The sequence below is a fragment of the Varanus komodoensis genome, unplaced genomic scaffold (assembly GCF_004798865.1).
Source record: "Varanus komodoensis strain SLA01 unplaced genomic scaffold, ASM479886v1 scaffold28, whole genome shotgun sequence".
NCBI classification, from domain to species: Eukaryota; Metazoa; Chordata; class Lepidosauria; order Squamata; family Varanidae; genus Varanus; species Varanus komodoensis.
This window is the reverse complement of record NW_025335727.1, coordinates 9,843,834-9,862,381: the sequence shown is the minus strand read 5'-3', so window position 1 is coordinate 9,862,381 and position 18,548 is coordinate 9,843,834. Positions and strand designations below refer to the sequence as shown.

The 18,548-nt window shown below is 44.0% G+C and overlaps 1 protein-coding gene across 2 annotated transcripts in view; it reads right to left on the bottom strand.

Annotated features, from left to right (window-relative positions):
• GOLIM4 (golgi integral membrane protein 4) overlaps positions 1-18,548 on the bottom strand; it is a 62,764-nt gene that overhangs the window by 15,986 nt on the left and 28,230 nt on the right. The window contains exons 5-12 of one of the 2 annotated variants that reach the window (XM_044434418.1): positions 17,342-17,492; positions 17,063-17,145; positions 13,233-13,316; positions 9,158-9,328; positions 6,395-6,757; positions 2,067-2,305; positions 809-894; positions 347-471 (exon numbers count right to left, since the gene is read on the bottom strand). In XM_044434418.1, coding sequence (XP_044290353.1) covers positions 347-471; positions 809-894; positions 2,067-2,305; positions 6,395-6,757; positions 9,158-9,328; positions 13,233-13,316; positions 17,063-17,145; positions 17,342-17,492 — 1,302 coding nt within the window. The remainder of the gene's footprint in view (positions 1-346; positions 472-808; positions 895-2,066; positions 2,306-6,394; positions 6,758-9,157; positions 9,329-13,232; positions 13,317-17,062; positions 17,146-17,341; positions 17,493-18,548) is intronic. The other variant, XM_044434419.1, reaches the window with a different exon arrangement.

The following is an 18,548-nucleotide window of genomic DNA, read 5'->3' as shown; positions in this document are numbered from 1 at the left end:
AAGCCCTAGAAGTCCTCTTGCTCTGCATCAGTACATGTGAAGCCAAACGGCTGTATCCCCACAAACAGGAACTACCAGTTGCAGCCAAAGCTGCATGATGACAAAACTCGAATTCTGGGGAGATGATAAGTACAGTCTTGGTTGGCCTCACTGTTAGCACAGCAGCTGCCTGGGGACTCCTGGCCTGACTAACCTTATTTCTGCCTGTGTTGCGAGAAAAAAAGCACCTCCAGAACAGCGCCAAGACAAATCACTGTCTAGCTAGAATAAAACTTTAATCATGATGCTTGCTATAAAGCTGCCAAGAAACACACGTTAAGAGGCAATGTATGTGTCTGCCACTCACCGGCTCTTCATTCCGCTCACTCTCTGCTCGATGATCCGGTTCCTGATCCTGTGGTTCATTTGCATTATTGGGATCTTCTTCTTCTGGTTCTGCTTCATCTGGATGCTGGTTCTGCTGCTCATAATCTGATAATGCAGATCATTCATTCACTCATTTATCTCTCCATTTCCTCCCACATTTAGAAAGGCTGCAGAAGTCAGAGGAGACAGCCTCTCCCACATGGAATTGGAGTAAAATTTAAGGCATGCTCAGGTAGCACAGGATCAGGGATACAGTGAAAAGTAAAGGCACAAGAAGATGGATCAAGGCATCACAGCTAGTTCCAGACCAGGGACCAACAGCTCTGGTAATAAGCCAAGCTAAGCATTATCCATCTTGGATATAATGTACCAATTAAAATGCTTTAAAATTATACTTTCAATTATATTTTAAAAGATGTGGGATGAGTAATTAATAACTTACTGTCGTCATCTTCTTCTTCTTCCTGGGTACCTGTTTTTTCTCTTTGTACAACATCCTGATCCAGGTTGTCATAATGGGATTGATGACTGAAAAGAATAAAGGAAGGGGTTATTTCAGATTGATAAGGACCATTCATTTTTATAAAAACTGGGCACTGATACTATCCATTTCTTCCCTTTTTTTGGTTTTGACTGGCTAAGAACTCCTTTTAAACCTCTTTTGTGTTGCAGGTGGAGCATTAGTGAGGGTGGAAATTTCCTGATGGGGCCCCTCCTCTGCTTCTGGCTTCTTGCCCTTCCACTCTGCTTCCACTCTGCTTCTGCCATGCTGCATCCCACAAGGATCCACCGGGCTATTGCCTTTGCCTGCTCCAGGATGCTCTTCACTGATGGATGCTCTGCATACACCTGTTGCCCTTTCCAGGCTTTTCTATCCTGCCTAGAAGGCAACCAAGCCCAAGAAAGGATATTGGATATCCTTGGACATCTTGGAAGTACAGTCTGGCACTCCCACAGTCTAGCCCAGAAGCAGTGGGAGCCACCCCGAGGGTGGAGCTAACTCCATTTGGCAGAAAAGGGAGGAGAGGGGTCTAGTTTGGAATGTCTTCATAACAAGAGCTTTATTTCTCCGATAGTTGGTCTCCTAACTTGCTGGCATCTTTTCTTAATGGCTTCTGCAATACTCTTTTGCATCACAAAGCCAGCCTAACTGCCAGCTTTCACATACTGAAGACTGTACTTAGAAGGTTCTTGTTTTGATCTGCTTGAAAGGAGCATGGGAAAGAAGACTTCCAACAGCCAGTATTCCAGCTGAACCCAGGAAGTCACTTCCATGGGCTTCAGCATGAGGAAGGTAGGCATTCATTTTCAGACAATCTGGTATGTACAGTATCTTGTAGACAGACATTTGAAAAAACTGCTTTGGGCTGATGGCCCTTATGAATGCCACTTTCTAAAAGCTTGCGGTCATGACCCAAACCTGCTGAGAGATCCGTGATGCTCATCTTAGACCTCATTCGTGCCTCTAGCCCGGGGCTTATGGTCTGGCAGGGATAATGTGGAGGTATGCCAGAGGGAACCCCCCACACGAGGAGTATATTGACTGACTCCAAAGTAGCAGCACCACCTCAAGCCCTGTGAAGGCTGTAAAAGATACCAGAATTCTAGAAGTTCCTGTTATTTTCCAAGAATCAGACACGAAATGACTTTCTCTTCTCAGAGAGACTGGCAGGCACTCAAAGTTCATTTTAAGAGATAACCTTAGGCGGTGTTTGAATTGTTCTTCGTCCTGCTCTGCCTGTCTCCGTAGCGTCAGCTCTCGCTCCTGAAGCTGCTGCTGTCGTAGCAGCTGCTCTTGCAGCCGCCCCTGATGCAAGGACTCCTGACGCTCGCGGAGCCGACTGGCTTCTTCTGCTCTTTGGGCGGCCAACCGTTGTTGCTCCAGCTGTTCTTCGTAGGCTGATTTGAACCTTGCTACGGTCTTGGCTGTTGGAGGTTCCTTGGAGAAAGATACATCATATTGATTAAACACAAACTAAGGGAGTGCCGCTCAGTAGGAGACCACATGTGTTTACATGCAGAAGTCCATAATCCAAAACAGGCATGTGTGTCTTGCAGTCCTTTCATTTTTATTTTTACTCTAGAGTGGGTGTAGCCCTCCCCCATGCAGACCAGGACCTTAGAATAGGGTGGGGGAGGTTTCTAAGAACTAGCTCTGGCCATCTAAGCCTCCCCTAGACTAAAAATAAAAAGGCAACAGAGCTGAAGATACATGACTAAAGCAAAGAAAAACCTTTGCCTGAGACCTGGACAGCCATGGTCAATCAAAAAAGTGGGATGAAGTATCCAGCAACTTCCTGTCTTCCAAAATCTTGAGCAAAAGGGATCCAATAGTCTTGGCAGTTGTGTGGCAAAGATATGTAAGCAAAAGCAGCCAGAAAAGTTGGGAGGAAACCGATCCTCCTTCCCCGGAACTGCACAACAGACCAAACCTGTTAGACTATTTCATTTGCCCTAACTGGGAATACAAGACAGAAGGTAAGAAATGATCACATGTTTTAAGGGCTGATGAGTAAGCCCCTGAGGGTTCCTTGCTCCATGGAGGATGTTAGAAGATGGATCATTTATTTATGTGCTCAGAAATGAGCCTTGCTACAGAGAGGGACACAACAGACATTACTTTAAGGGTATATCTAGCAGTGTTACTGCTTTTGTTTCAATTTTTACTCTAGAATAGCCATAGAGTCCTCAATCCAGATCATAATCCTAGCTGGGGGAAGCAGAGGGTCCTCCATTTCGGATCCAGATCAGAGCCCTGCATTTGCTCTATTGAGCTCTATTTGACACAGCTGGGAGACAAGAACTTAAAGCAATACCTTCACTCCTGGACTGATATCTCAACTCTAGGACCAAGAGCAGGTCAGGAAGGATGCCAGACTCAAAGCAGGCACTCCTCCTGCTCCACTCACTGCAAGGAGAAACGGCCAGGTGTGGCACCCCATGCAAAATCGCCAGTAAGCGGCAGGGTGAATGCTAACACCTACTTCTCCTGCTCTAGGCAAAGCTCCAGGCAAAGAATCCAGTTCACCACAAAGCGTGTTGGTTGCCTTGGGCCAATATGACTAAGGCGCCTCAAGGGGCTGTTGTGCAGATCAAGTGAGGGAAGGCTGAGTTGTACCATCCTTGGTTTCTTGAACGGTGGGCAATGAGGGACAATAAAAATGCAATGAGATAAAAACAGTACTTGCTTGCTCATCTGAGACTCTGTTTCATTACATCATTAATGGGGCAGAGCTTCAAGGATTCCAGCACCAGCCCTTCTCCAAATTGTAAAATCCCTTGCTTCTACAAAGGCTTCAAGGGAACCCCGAAAGAAAGAAGCAGATGGCAACAAGCAGATGCCCAGTCCAAAAGAGGTTTCTCCCCTTCGCTCTTGAACTTGCACACACACTTGCTCACATGCCGCTTCACACAGAGAAATTCACATGTGCGCAGCTGCTGTATGTTTGACCTGATAGCACCACGGTGGAAAATTTTGGAGGCTGCTCCTAAGAAAGCCACCAATGGTGGTCAGAGCCCTGGGGCAAGCCATTTCACCTAGCAACTCAAACGTCAGCCAAACCTTCCACAATTTCTAATGAAGCCTGAAATATGGGATGTCCCCCTAAGTTGCATAAGCTTCAACAGGGCTCCAGGCTGACACCACATGAAGCAGTACATTGTGGTGCCCCTGAGACATGACCCAAAAGGCAGAGTCATCTCTCTGCAATTCTATTTACAGCTCGACACAAAACATGACCTGCATGTACTCTGCCCATGAGACCTCAGCTCCTTGAGGCACGCTACTTTCAGGACTGAAAGAGCCCGTCAAAATATTAGGACACAGCCAGATAGAGGAAAGACAGAGCTTTGGACTCTAAATGATGGGCCTTCCAGGGCTAGCATAGATACACCGTCAACCAGGGGTAAATGTCAAATGGGTTCCTTCATAATGGCAGCTTTTATTTTTAGCAGGGCTGCAAGTAGGAATGGATGAATTAAATATGTTTGAGCTCAGAAAGATGCTCTAAAAATCTACTCCCTGCTCATCTCTCGTTGATTTGTACTCATGTTTTGCTGTCCATTTTGCATTCAGTGGAACAGCACAAGATGAATGACTAGTAAACAGAAAAATAGTGCAAACTATTCTCAAATTTGCTCAGATTTTTAAAGTGGCACGTATTTTTCCCATAGACTAAAGTGAGGTTGATTGAAAAGGTACTCATTTTGAGAAAGTTGTGCATTTGGAGAAAGCTGGTTCAAGTACATATTTTCCGAACGAGTGTTTGGGAATTTCCAAACACCATCAGTGAAAATGTGCTCCCATCCCTTGCAAGTTGGCAAATGGGGCATTTTCAAGAGATTTGCAACCTCAAATGAAAATTCCCATAAATCCCTGATTACAAGATGCAAGTAGATTAAGGGTGCGATCCAGTGCATCCTAGTCAGAAAGAATGACATACAATTCCCAGTATACCTCAGCAAGTTATATTCTGGAAGCATGCTGGGAAGTGTAGGCATCGTTTTTTCCTTTCTAAACATGCACAGGATTGTGCCTTAGGTCTACTAAAGTAGGGGTTGCTGGCAGGAATGCCACAAGTCAAAGACAGGGAAGAAGAGTGGAAGTAGGCATGCACTCAATCATGTGGCTCAGTGAAGTGTACGCAGTCTTCCCCAGCCCAGCCAAAACCCAGGCTGGCAGTGCTTGGTGGAGGCTGTAGTGGAACTGGGAAGGGCAGGCTGGTGTACATTGACTGGCAACAGCTCTCCATAGCTTCAGATGGGGGTCTTTCTCAGCCCTATCAAAAAATACCAGGTGCCAAACCGGGAACTCATGTATGCATGGCATGGATTCTAAGGTTCCTCCCCAATGATGCCATTGCCCTTAATACCATACAGTACTTATGAACATGAATGCAAAATCTGAGGTGGGTTTGCTGAGTCTTCTGGCCCAGGGATCAGGAGACAGAACGACGGTAGATCTGCCTCATTCCTATAGGCAAACCCAGAGACCTTCCTGCTCCCACTGCCTCTACCCATTAAAATATTCATACTTTGAGTTGGCTACCCATGATCTAAAGCTAGCTAAATGTTTCTGCTTCTGTTTTTAGTTGCATCATAGTCAGATCTCAAACCAGGTATTGTCCAGGGTGACAGTTCTAAGAATGTCATAAGCGGAGCCAGCTGGAGCTGGGGGTCAGACTAGATGGCTCAGGAGGCCCCTTCTGACTCACTCTGCTTCTATGTTTCTAATGTGAAGGATGAAAAGGATTCTTGGGGCGGATATATCCTACTGAAGTGCAAAAGAATACAAAAATTAAAATGCAATGGCAAGAGTTTAAGCATTATCCTCCAAACTCAGGCCATGCAAAACTGGGCTGTTCTCTCTGTAGTATCTGAAGGTTTCCTTCAAATTCCATTGTTCCAGGATGAGATATGACTATTCTGTTGGAAATGCTTCCAAGTTTGAATGGGTATAATCATTGAAATTGAAACAACTTGCAACAAGTTGCTCAAGCTTTCTTTCTTGCTCTGTTTTATAAAGCGGGGGGGGGGGGGGTTAGATTGTTTTAAGCTCCCTCTGCTGTGTAAGTCATTCAAGCTACAACCCTAAAGAACATATTGAAGAAGCAACAAGTTTCCATCTAAGCAAGCAGGGCAGGCAAAGGAAAGCTCATGGACTACCTATGGCTCCCCACTAGTTTCTGTGGGCCCTGCCAGGTCCATTAACCAAAACCCGAGTGCTTCTGCAGGTAAACAAAGTGTATGTGAATCCAGCATGCCTTGCTTCTCAGCAGAACCTCTGGGATTCCACCACTATGGAGGGGTGTAGGCCCCAGAAGGTTCTAAAGGGACAATGAAGCTTCCTCAACCTCTGAAGTCACTCATCCCTGCTTTTATCAGTGCGTTTACTGTTGTAGCTTCATAGAACATAATAGGATCTATTTCCAAGTTAACCTCTACACTATGCTTGTGATGTCACTTACACACCTCTCTCCCGTGCCCACTCACCCACAGAGAGCTAAGAAAACGAGAGACAACAGCCCACCTCTGACTGATTGTGTTCATGCAGCATGTTGGTTTCTTCTTCAGTCTGCTCTTTCTCCTTCCATTCATGCTCATCTGGAGCTTGGTCAAGATCCTCCGTTAAGCGTTCAGGTTGCCCAGCTTGCTCCATTTCCTCCTCTTCAAGCTCCTTCTTGTGTTCCTCTGCAACCTGCTCCACATGTTGCTCCTCTTCTTCATCCTCTCCTGCTTCTTGCTTCTGCTGAATATTTAATTCCCGAGGTGCATGACCCTCCGGTGCATTTTTGCCCGGATGGAATGGTTCCACTCTTTCTTCTCTTCCTTCCAATTGGATTCCCTTGCTGGTTCCTTCTCCCCGTAGTGGTTCTTCACCATTCAGCGCAGTCTGCAATCATACAAAATATGACATATGGGTGGCCGGTTTCAAATATCATGCCAATTCTCAAATGGGCTTAACCATACACTGTACAATATGAGATTTAGTGGCTGTAAATTATTGGTGTAATCCCTGCTCAGTCATGGAGCCAACTGGGTGGCTTTGGGCCAGTCACAGACTCTCAGCCCAGCCTACCTCATAGGTTTGGTGTGGGGATAAGATTGGGAGCAGGAGGAAGAGAATCAAGCAAACTGCTTGGAGTTCACTGGAAAAAAATGGGATATAAATCTAATAACTTTATAAATACATTCACTCTTCCGAGATTATCCATAATAGGACCTGGGACTGCCTTTGAAAATGGTTTAGAAGCTTCAGCCAGCTTCATACCTTCATCCTTTGCTCTGATATCACACACCAAAGCCAGAGTTTTCTCCTCTCATGATCTTCAAGCACAAGGATTCTAGTTGAGACAGTTCACACATGCAGTTGTGAACAAGAATAAGTCAGTCATCAAGCCAAAGGGTATTAAGCAAGAGACATCTGTGTATGAAGTCAAGCCAACTTATTTTGATTCAGAAATACTGGCTAGAGCTCAGCTTTCTGTGCAAATCTTGCACCTCTGTGTTGCCTATGGGTTTTGGTTTGCAACACTCATCCCACATCAGTGATGTTTTCAGAATCCATTTTTCCCAAGCCACATCAACATTCCCTGCCAAGAGCTACTTTTCATAGCTCGGAGACAACCTGTCATTGTCCTTTATTCTTCCTTTGTTTATTAATGTTTGATGTTCAAACAAACAAACAAACTTTACAAACTTCATCTCACCCAAAGTTTGCTCAATGCAAAAAGATGACAGCTGAAGCCTGAAAGCTGCTTTGCCTTGCTTAAAGTATAGCCATGTGGTATTTGGCAAAAGCAGAGATTTTCAGTGTTTATAAAAAACAAGGAATCACTCCTGTGGCCTTTGCCATACACTAAGGCAGCAAAATACTGATCCTTTCATACTAATTCTAGGTCAGCTAACCCTATACTAATGAATGCAGTTATTCCTAAATCTTGTATTGCGGACTATTGGATTGTCTGTTCTTTGCCAATGGCTACATGTTCTTGCTACAATCAAGCAGGCTTTCAATTAAAACTCATCTCCTTCAGCATTCCCATGCAGCCATATGAAAGATACCATGAGAAAGCAATGGGAAGCACTGCTGAATAGCAGACAAACTGTTAGGCCTGTCTTGAGATTATGGTAGTCCCTTTAGAACACACTAGTGGGTTCACTTGACACAACAATTTATTTTCAAGGTTGAGTATGGGCTTGATAGGTTGTCACTGAGCCACATTTTTTTGTTATTTTTGAACTGGAGGTTGCTGTATGGTGTGAATCCAATTCATGGTTTGTTAAGTACAAGCAACCCACAAAGAGAAGCCATGGCTTGTTTTGAGTTTTTGAACCGTGGACTGTTTGTTATTAACAAACCATGGTTTGTTAGTATGGATGGATTTACGCAACACAAAAACCCAGGGCCCAAAAAGAATCCCCATTCAACCCATACTCAGCCTTGAGAATGGATGGACATGTTATGTAAACCCAGCCACTCTGTCAAGTGGGGCCCCTTTCTGCCCCAGATCAACAATGCCACAACTTTTGAATTTTGGTATTTGCACTATACCATTTGGACATTGTTCTAATTGCATGTTTGGTGTGGTTCTTTTTCTTGTGAGTTAACACCACAGGACCACACCAGTTAAATGAGATTCAACACCTTCAGCACCAAGTATGATAACTGTAGGAGCTGTAACTGACTGTGACAACTTGGAGAGCTCTTGCTCAGGGTCTCAGTTGGCCAGAATTCTTCCAGAATATTTCACTGCTTTCTCTCCTACTCCTTTTCTATCATCCCCACATTGTTAGTTTTCCACAGCCACTGGGATGCACACTTCTCAGTCCCAACTAAGCCATGTGCCTGAATACTTCATCTTGCAAACACTGCCAAGAGGATGGTAGGGAGCAATCAGAGCTGGCTGTGGATCAGCTGGCAATCTGGAGCAGCACCTTGCCCAGTCCATGTTCTCCCTGGTCAGGAAAGGGACAAGAGGACAACCATGGGACCTGCATGCTAGCCCTTTGGGGGTCTGGCCCCAACCATTGACAGCATTCAGCCTGCACCAAGGGGGCTTTCCTGGGAGTGTTCTGGCCCCATGGGGAGAAAGTAGGTCTTCTCCACTAGTTTAATGTGAAGCCTGATGTTGTCGCCTGCAGCCTCTCTCAGCCTCCCATCTGCAACACACCAGTGACAGTACCGATCCACCTTGCAGACTTGTTGTAAGGATTCTGGAGATCAAGTAAAGCATTCTGGACACCCAAGAAGCACTGTATAAATGTATAATTGACAGCCAGGTGTTACTACCTCCTTTTGTTCTTCAGTTGCATCTGTGCCATGGGCTTTGGAGTCACTTGGTGGAGAAGGTGCTGGTGTCGCCGGCAGGCTACTGTGCGGCTGCAGAAAACTTTCTGGATTCTGGAAACTAGGCATCTTTTTCAGGGTGTCCTTCAACTGTCTGTATTCCTCCACCTGGGACTAGAATTCAAATGCAACCATTAGATATCACTGGCAGATGAACAGCTTCCTATTAAGATCTGCTGGGATGCTGTCAGCTCCAAGTCTATCTGGGTAGTTTAAGTAAACATGCTGATCAGATCAAAAACACCCGTGTGCTAAAACAGCTACGTGTTTCTATGTGCCAGAGTGCACCCATTTAATATATTACAGCAGGCATGCAAAGTCTAGCGTAAAATCCCCTCAGCCCAGAAATGGGATTAGTTTTTTCCATGCCACGCAGAAGAGGAACAAACTGTCAGCAATGAAATACTACATTTCTTTTTCAACCCTTTAAAAAGAAAATAATAAACAGAAAGTTCTGTGAACTAAAAGCATACCGAAAAGGGGAGAAGATTAGAATTAATCTCATGCACTTGTTCAGATACTTGTAAGAAAAGCGGCTTGTCTTTCTTAATAAATCTATTCACTTTTAAGAATGTAAGAAGAGCCCTGCTGGATCAAACCAAAAACCTTTCCAAGTACAACATCCTGCTTCCTACAGAGACCTACCGGATGCCTCTGGGAAGTCCGTAAGCCACATCTTATGAAATCCAATGATCTGGAAAACGGGCACGCTGTTCTTGCATGGGAAGCTCACTAAACTAACTATAGCCTTGTCTAGGATAGCTACTGGGCCATGACACTGTGATATGGTGGGCAAACAACAGAAGGGTGTTCCGAGCCAGTGCGGTGTAGTGCTTGAGAATACAGGACGGGGACTTGGGACATCTGGGTTCTAGTCCCCGCTTAGCCATGGAGCTCAGTGGGTGACTTTGGGCCAGCCACAGACTCTCAATGCAACCCACCTCACAGAGTGGTTGCTGTTGTGGGATAACAATGAGAGAAGGAGACTTATGTAGTCTGCCTTGAACGGAAAAAGGCGGGGTATAAATATAATAAATAAATAAGGCTCAACTGGGCATGGGCCAATGCTGGAAATCCTGCTCATTCAAGCTAGTTAGATTGGCTGCCCACTGCTAACCTGAAGATTGGAAGCAGGCTAAGGCAGGCATTTTTTCATGGACTTCTGTCTCTAAGATGATTTGTGAATTTCTCTTGTGTAAAACAGGTACTGAAAATGAGATAGTCCTAGAGCACTATGTGCAAACAGCATTGTGCAAGCACTTCACACTTTTCAGTTTTCGATTTGGGCAAACTACCATATACTTTAAAAATGCCCAAATCATGCCGCATCTCAGAGATGAAAGTGGGCACACTGGCTCGATTCAGCAATGGCATGGGGCTGATGAACTGGAATCCAGGGTACCCAATCATAAAAAATCCATGGGATTTTCTTCTCCTCTATCAGATTCCTTTCACATCCCTAGAAACAACAATAGCATTTATTTTTGTTAAACTGCATCAAACATTTGATAAACGCAAACACCCCAATGTCCTGGAATCTACCAAATGTATCCATTTATAATAAACCCATTTAAAAATTGAGATTATCAATATAAGCAAAATGGGTTGGTCACCTTGCCTGCATAAAGATAACTCATGCTTTGTGTTGCTGCATTCTGAGGTGTCATAATGTGTGAATGCAGTCATGCTAATAAGCTATGGTTTGTTAACTATGAGCAACCTAGAAAAAACGTCCAGGTATTGTTGCTGGGTTGTAAACCACTAGTTGCTTATGCCATGAGCTGGTGTTACCCAGAATCATCAGTTGCCCATGGGTCCTTCTGCCAAGCTAATGAGGAATGGTCAGCCTCTCTTACAAGCCGGTACAATAACAGTACAAATATAGTTGTTATAGAGGAAGAGATCAGGAGAAGAGGGAAACAAACAACCCATGACTGAGTAATGAAGTCAAAACTTGATCATCTGCGAGGCAAACCCTAGCTAAGGCAGCAAACCATGGATCAAATTAAGCCATGAACTAGCATTACATATGAACCAAGCCAGTGCTGTCTATAGTGAAATGGGTGTTGCACAAAAAACTATGAGCGGACAGGAGAAGGGAAGATCGTTGGAATGCACACAAGGTTTCTACCATACCACTTTTTCTCCTCTTTGAAATACGTATCTTGTTATACTAATTGTATTGTTAAAATTGTAAAGTGCCCAGACATCCTGCAGGCAATGGGGCAGGATGTAAATGTAACAAATAAATAAATATCTCATACAAATTATTTTCTGTCTCCCAACACAGCAACTGCATCTCAGTCAAAAAGCATCTTCCAATGCATTGCAAGCTCTTGCTGCATCCAGCATCCCCTGCTCCTTGCAATAACAACACCAATTCCCAGCTTCAATTCCCAAGATTTTCAGGAATGACTGGAAAAATCCCTGCCTGAAATCCTGGGGTGCTTCTGCCAGTACAAGGCTGAATGGTACAATGCCCGACTCAGCCTAAGCCACCTTCCTGTGTTCCTATCACTGCATTCCCCATGCCAACGTTTGGTTGGGGATCAAGCAAAGAAAAGCTTTCATGAGGACTGCAGATGACTGCCCTGCTTGTACACTCACAACGAGGAAGGCGAGGAATCCAAGCTACATGCTATACTGTGCAGGTTAAGTTCAGAATCTTGCCATGTCACCAGTTACCAGGCCAACCTGTTCTCTGCCAGGATTCCAGCCATGCAGGACATTGGCGGACCACTCTGAGGAAAAGGCATGGGACTCCTTGGAAATCACCAAGACATCCAAGAACCACTTAAAGTACCTGCCCAGGCCCCCAAAACCTCTCTGACCACATTCAGACTCTGCTTCAGCGCCTAGTTTTCCTCTTCCAACCTCAGCAGCAGACCCAGGCAAAGGCCCACTGGACCACCATAGGGCTTTAATCAGAGTTCTCCTTGAGCCAAAGCATCTGCTTGGGAAGATGGAGTCAAAATCCAGCTGTGAATTTATGACTCAGCAGTTGCCCAGAAAGGGGAAGAAGCTGGCAACAAAGATACAAGCCTCTGCATCTCTCCAAGGAGGGTGACCAATCCCTAACAAACTCCTTCGTCCAACTCCAGCTGCTGATCACAGACACTATTTCCAGGCTTTGCCTACCTCGTGAGCTATTTGAGAATAAAATGAAAATCCTCAGCTACTTGGAAGAAAGAAGAGGTACAATACAACAGATCAGGAGTGTAAAACAAGAAGCCCGGGCCCAACTCTGCTTCCCTTGAGGCTCCAATCTGGTGCTTGGGCTTCCCCAGATAACCGTGTAGCCTTCTTCTGCCCCTTCCTCCCAGCCACTAATCCTTCAGTTTTCTGGGCTTTTGCATATCCTTCTCCATCTAAAAGTTCAAATACCTCTTACTGATTGGCAGAAAGAAGCTAGAATGGGCTAGTACTTTGAGCCCAGCCCTTTTGCTTTGGCCCTGGTCAGGTTGGATGTGGTCCCATGAGACCCTCTCAACCTGATTTCAATCCTCAGGCTGAAAAAGTTTCAACACCCCTGCAGCCAATAGGGACCGCTGATCACAGGTGTATTCACACTTTGAATGACTAAGTCTGCCTTCAGAACCACAGCAGTACTCTTTGAAGAATTCACACACACATATATTGTTTTTCCCCCATGAATAACAGAAGATCTGAGCTAGAGAAACTTCATAGAAGAAGGGAAAAACTATTGAAAACTTAGTGTGTAGCCCCTAGAAAGGAAAGAGAAATGCAGCTTTTATCCATACACATTCATTCAGTTCTATAATAGAACTGCCAAAGAACAAAAACAACATCATTTAGGTTTAGAAGAAATCCTTCCAGGCATGCATTTCTCTGTGCGAGAGAAAAGTTGGATGTTAACTGGAGATCCCTGCACACAGAAAGCTTGCATGCTTGAAGTTATGGTCAGCAGACAGAAAGGGGAAATTTGTAAGAAGCCTTAAAAAGCAAAATGCCATTTGTTAAAAGTGGAAGCTAATGCAAACCCACTTTCCTGGCTGACCTGTGCAGCTTCTAGCGCACTCTTGTGTTCTTCCAATGTCACTACAAGCTGATCATGTTGAGTGAGTAAATTCTTGTGCTGAAGCTATACAAAAGAAAACACCGCATCAAATTTGATCCCAAGCGTCTTTCAGCAAGGTGAACCTGAACCTTTTGTAAACCACCTCGTTTGGCTTCAGAAAGGCAGCAGAGTTGCAGTGACTATATAAATAATCCTCAAAGCCCAAAGTGGTGTAGTGGCCAGCATGCAGCTGGGACTCAGGGAATGTGTGCTCTAATCCCCATTCAGCCAGACTCACTGGGTGACTTTGACTTAGTCAGTGACTCTCAGCTTAACGCACCTCACAAAAATATTGTGGCGAGGATCAGAAGAACAAGAGGAGTCAGAGGATTACGTAACTTGCTTTGGGCTCCTTGCGGGAAAAAGTGGCACATAAACATGATGAATGAATGAGTGAATGAATGAATGGGTTGCCAACTGACTAAAGAGCAGCTAATTCATCGCCTGCCCTTTAACCAAGTGATTAAATACTATCTCTTCATTGCTGCTCCAGCACAACATTATGCCAAAGTTATTTTGATGGCTCCTTGGTTTTTATGAGGCTGTTTCTCTTATGTTCTCCAACAAACTCTGGGGCCTTCCATAAACTGGCACATTGGATCAGAGAACCTGCGGCACTGCAATTGCTCACAGGTGGCCTCCCTTCAGATAACTACACCGTGTGACTTCTGGAGGCTGTGGGCTGTTACCAGAGCTTATTTCACAGCAAAGGGGGTGAATACTGCAACCCATAAGTGCCAGCTTGTTTTTGTTTACCTAACTGTTGTGGCCCAACAATTATCTTTCCCCTTCACAGTGCTGATTCTCTTGTATACATCAAGTGGTAACCATGTCAATAAAATCTATTTCAATTCCAGGCTGAAATACAACGAATGTGGGAAAGTCAAATCAGCATGTGCTTCAGTCACAGTTGAGGCCAATCAGAGTTCCTAACTCAGTTCAAACCTGGTTAAATGGGAAATCTTGATGCTGCTACCCATGGTTAAGGTTGGGGTGAACCGCAATGGAATGAAATGTGCTCATGTACTGCAGCCTGGTTACAAGCCTGTGTGCATTTCCCTTGCACAGCTCTGGACTGAGGGAAGTAAGGTATATTTATGAGTTTGTTTTCAACATTTTAGGCTACCCCTCACCACAGTATAATGTTCTACAGCTGGTTTACAAACATACAAATCACTTGGAATACAAAACAGAACACAGAACAATATAAATCAAAAGCACTGTAAGGTATGAGCTTGAAACAAATCTTATACTATATCAGTGTTCAAACACAGAGATTTTACAGACCTGGTTATTTAAAGGCCCTAGGTGAACAGAAACGTCTTCCCCTGGCTACACAAGGACTACAGGAAAAGCGCTAATTGAAGGTCTTGGGGATGGCCCTGGAGTGCCACCACTGAAAAAGCTGTTTTTAACAAAAGCTATCACTGATAGATAGAAAAAAGGGGTCCATCTTTCTGAATATTTGTTTTTTCCTTTCAAAATAGGAGGGCAACTTGTGATCCTCTGAATGTTTTGTTCTACAATGCCCATTATTTCTGATCTCTTGTTATGCTGGCTGAGGGAGATGGAAGCTGTAGACCAAAACATCTGCAGAACCAGAACTGCCCCATCTTTACCTTATAATAATAGTTTCATTACTAAAGAGGTTTGCCCTTACTATATAAAGCTCAGATTTTTGATTTTATTCAACTTAAAGACATGGATAAATAGAAGGAGGAATTTTACAAGAACTTAAGTCCCTTTGGAAACTATTAAGATGACGTACAATATTGATATTGTCATGAATCACGTAATATATACTTGCTTCATTTTTTACAGTAATTGTTAGAAGAAAGAAAATTTGCAATTAACTTAAACTTGATGAATTTTAGTTTGCACTAAGACTGAGCAATTTAACACTGGTTATTTTAGGGTGAAAATTAACGTGCACCGTATCGTCAAAATGATTAATATGCATTTATATGTGCTGTATTACATAAATGTGATATTTGATTACTAGACATTGTACAACTGTAATTACAATTGCAATTTAAAAAGTAAATGTGGGTCATTGATCGTCTCCCAATTAAAAGATTTCTAAGTTCATAGTTTAAGTACTCTAAAATGTTCATTAATGATTCACATACAATCTTGAGGAAAAACACATCTGCATTCCAGATGAGCAATTCTTTGTGCCTGCAAAAACTTGCCCACTCTCCCCAATCATTCCAATAGAGAATGCACCACTGTGAATCCACAGGGATGGCTGTCAAGTTGCTCCATCAACTGAATTGAACTCAACTGAACAGGACATCTCAGGAGCCCCATTTGCACTTCTGGATGCATGAAACCGCCACATTCCTCTTTTGCGCAATTGTTACTGATCTCAACACAAGATGGGCAGTAGCTAATCCTGCACTTCTCCATGTGTCATTCACTGTAAACTGAGCATGTCCAGACAGTCTCAGTAGGTTTTGCCCTTTGATTCCAGATGTGCCTTCAATTCTGCAGTTCAGTATTAGGCGTAAAAACTGAAGGGGCAAAAGTAAATCAAGAATCACAGCTTCAATTGAAATTAAACTGCTGTGAAGAAATGCCAGAAAAAAAGGATACTACAAATATGTGGGGGAAGCAACAAGTTGGATGTACCATCTGAGAGAGAGCACCTTCACTCTTACCAGCCTGCCTAGTCATTCAGTTAGGGGATGGCAAGCTCACAGAGGTTCTTTGTGGGCCTCTGACCCCACTGGAGTCCACCCAGAGAAAAGCTGTCTATGTGTTAACTCTGTTCCTCTGGAACACTCTGCCTTTCGGTGCCTCCTGAAAACACAGTTCTGCAGGAAGTATTCCAGAACTGACTGCCTTTTACTGATTCTGTTTTAACACATCTGTTTTATCTTTTTACTATTTACCATGCTGGAATCTCCGCCCCAGAATGAGAAGCAATCAATAATCTCCCAAAGAATTGCCATGCTGGGAAAGAAAGGGTATGTGCTCAGCTAGTCCCTTTCCCTCCGCAGCCTGTGAGAGGAAGTCAGAGCACTCAAAACAAGATCATGTTGGCAGGATCCCTTGTTCTTCACCCGATGGATCACTGGAGAGCCAGTGTGGTGTATCAGTTAAGAGTGCAGGGCTGGGATCAGATCTGGGTTCGAGCCCCCGCTCAGCCATGGAGCCAACTGGGTGACTTTGGGCCAGTCACAGACTCTCAGCCCCACCTACCTCACAGGGTGGCTGTTCTCAGGATAAGACTGAGAAAAGTGTAACAAATAAACAAACAAACATGGGTTAGCTGTATGCCTAATTGCTATTGATAGCCATATGTTCCAGAGCTATCTTGGATGAATGTATGTGTTGGTAGAAAAGGGGTCACAGAAATGTGTAGCGTAGTGGTTCCAAGCCATGAAGTTGACTCGGTGACTCTGAGCTGGTCAGATTCTAAGTCCACCCTACCTCATAGGGGTGTTGTGATGATAAAGTGGGGAGGAAGAGAGTGATGTAAGCTGCCTTGAGTTTCTTGCAGGAAAAAGGAGGGATATAATTAATGTAAAATCAATCAACAATTTTATTTTCTCAGTCATAGGATTGTTATTCCCATTTATTTATTTATTATTTATTTATTTATTTATTTTAAATAAAATTCAATAAAACAATATAAATTAACAATATAAATTAAGTCACCCTGGCCAAAGAATAAAATGAATAAATAATATTAAGAATTAAAATAACATTTGAATAAAAAGGGATTTGTTTCCTTTTTCCCTTGTCTTGAGAGAGCAGGATCTTACCTTCACATCCTGTAGCTGAGTATGAATATCTTGATGGGCTTTCCTCAACTGCCTGTTCTCTTCTCGCAGATTATACATCGATTCTATTAAAAATTCAGGGCAAACAAAAATTGATCCTACAGATTTGGACTATGTAAGGAGAATTCAAATTATGCAGCTATTAAATATTTGCTCCCAAGACCTGATGAAAGCTAGTGCAGGCCAATATAGGTATAAACTTTAAAGGGAGGGCTGCTTTCTTCCATCCCCAGCAGTTAATTAAATAATCCAGTGCTATACCCTTCAGTTTGGAGAGTTCCTGTTCTTTCTCTTGCTGTAACTGCACATATCTCTGCTTGTGATCGTTGACAGCTCTGCTGAACTCATCTCCTTGCCTCCTGTGTTCCTCCTCCAAGTCCAAGTGCTGCTTCTTTAGTTCCTCATGTTGGCTCTACAAGGAACAAAGAAATGGACACACCACAGGATGCACTTATCTGAGCAGCTGCTTTGATATTTTTGGCTTGAGCAGGAAACCCTAGTTTCATGTGTTATCAACGTTCTGGACTGGACATTACATCAAACCATGGTTTAGCACAGACGTATTAAGCCTTTCTGAGCCTGAGGGCTCTCTGAGCCTGAGGGCCAAATTCAGTTTCAGAGAGGGACTCAGAGCCCACACTCTAGTAGTCGGTGGGAGAGAAAGCAAAAGGAACAGGGCCAAAAACCCCCACTGGTCAGCATATTTTAGCTTAAGCTAAAAACAGAAGATCCTTATGTTGCTCAAAGCTAGAAACTAAGCCTTAGGAGCCATTTAGGAGAGGCTTCATGTTAGTTAAAGCCAGTAAACAAGTCTTAGAAGAGGCATTTCAATAGTTTAGACATTGGGGAAGGAACACAACACATGCAAAAGCCACCAAGTGTTTGACACTGGGAAGAAAGCAGGCAAGGCCCATGGCATGAACATCTGGGAAAGCTGGAATGGGTCCCCAGGTAGGCCAGATTTGATCCCCAGACCTGAGGTCCAACACTGGGGCATGCTCTCTCTGCCCCTTCTCCTCTTCCTCATCCTACACTTTTCAGACCCAACAGTAAACCTCAGTTAGTTTAAAATTGGAAGCAAAGGTTGTTGAGCTATTCCTCTCAGCTGCACTAGAAAAGGGAAGGGAAAAGTATGTAAGCCCAAGGCCAAATTGCACAGCAGAAGAACAAGCCGAGGTAATGGGCTGGACGAGGGCCAATAAACTGAAGCTCAATCCAGACAAGACGGAGGTCCTGCTGGTAGGTGGTTCGAACTCCTGGGTAGGTGACTTGGATCTTGTCCTGAATGGGGTTGCACTCCCTCTAAAGGACAGGGTCTGCAGCTTGGGAGTGCTCCTCAACCCGGAGCTGCCCTTGGAAGCTCAAGTGACTGCAGTGGCAAGGAACACTTTCCTTCAGCTTCAACTAATCTATCAGCTGTACCCCTACCTGAAGGAAGACTGCCTAATGACAGTGACACATGCATTGG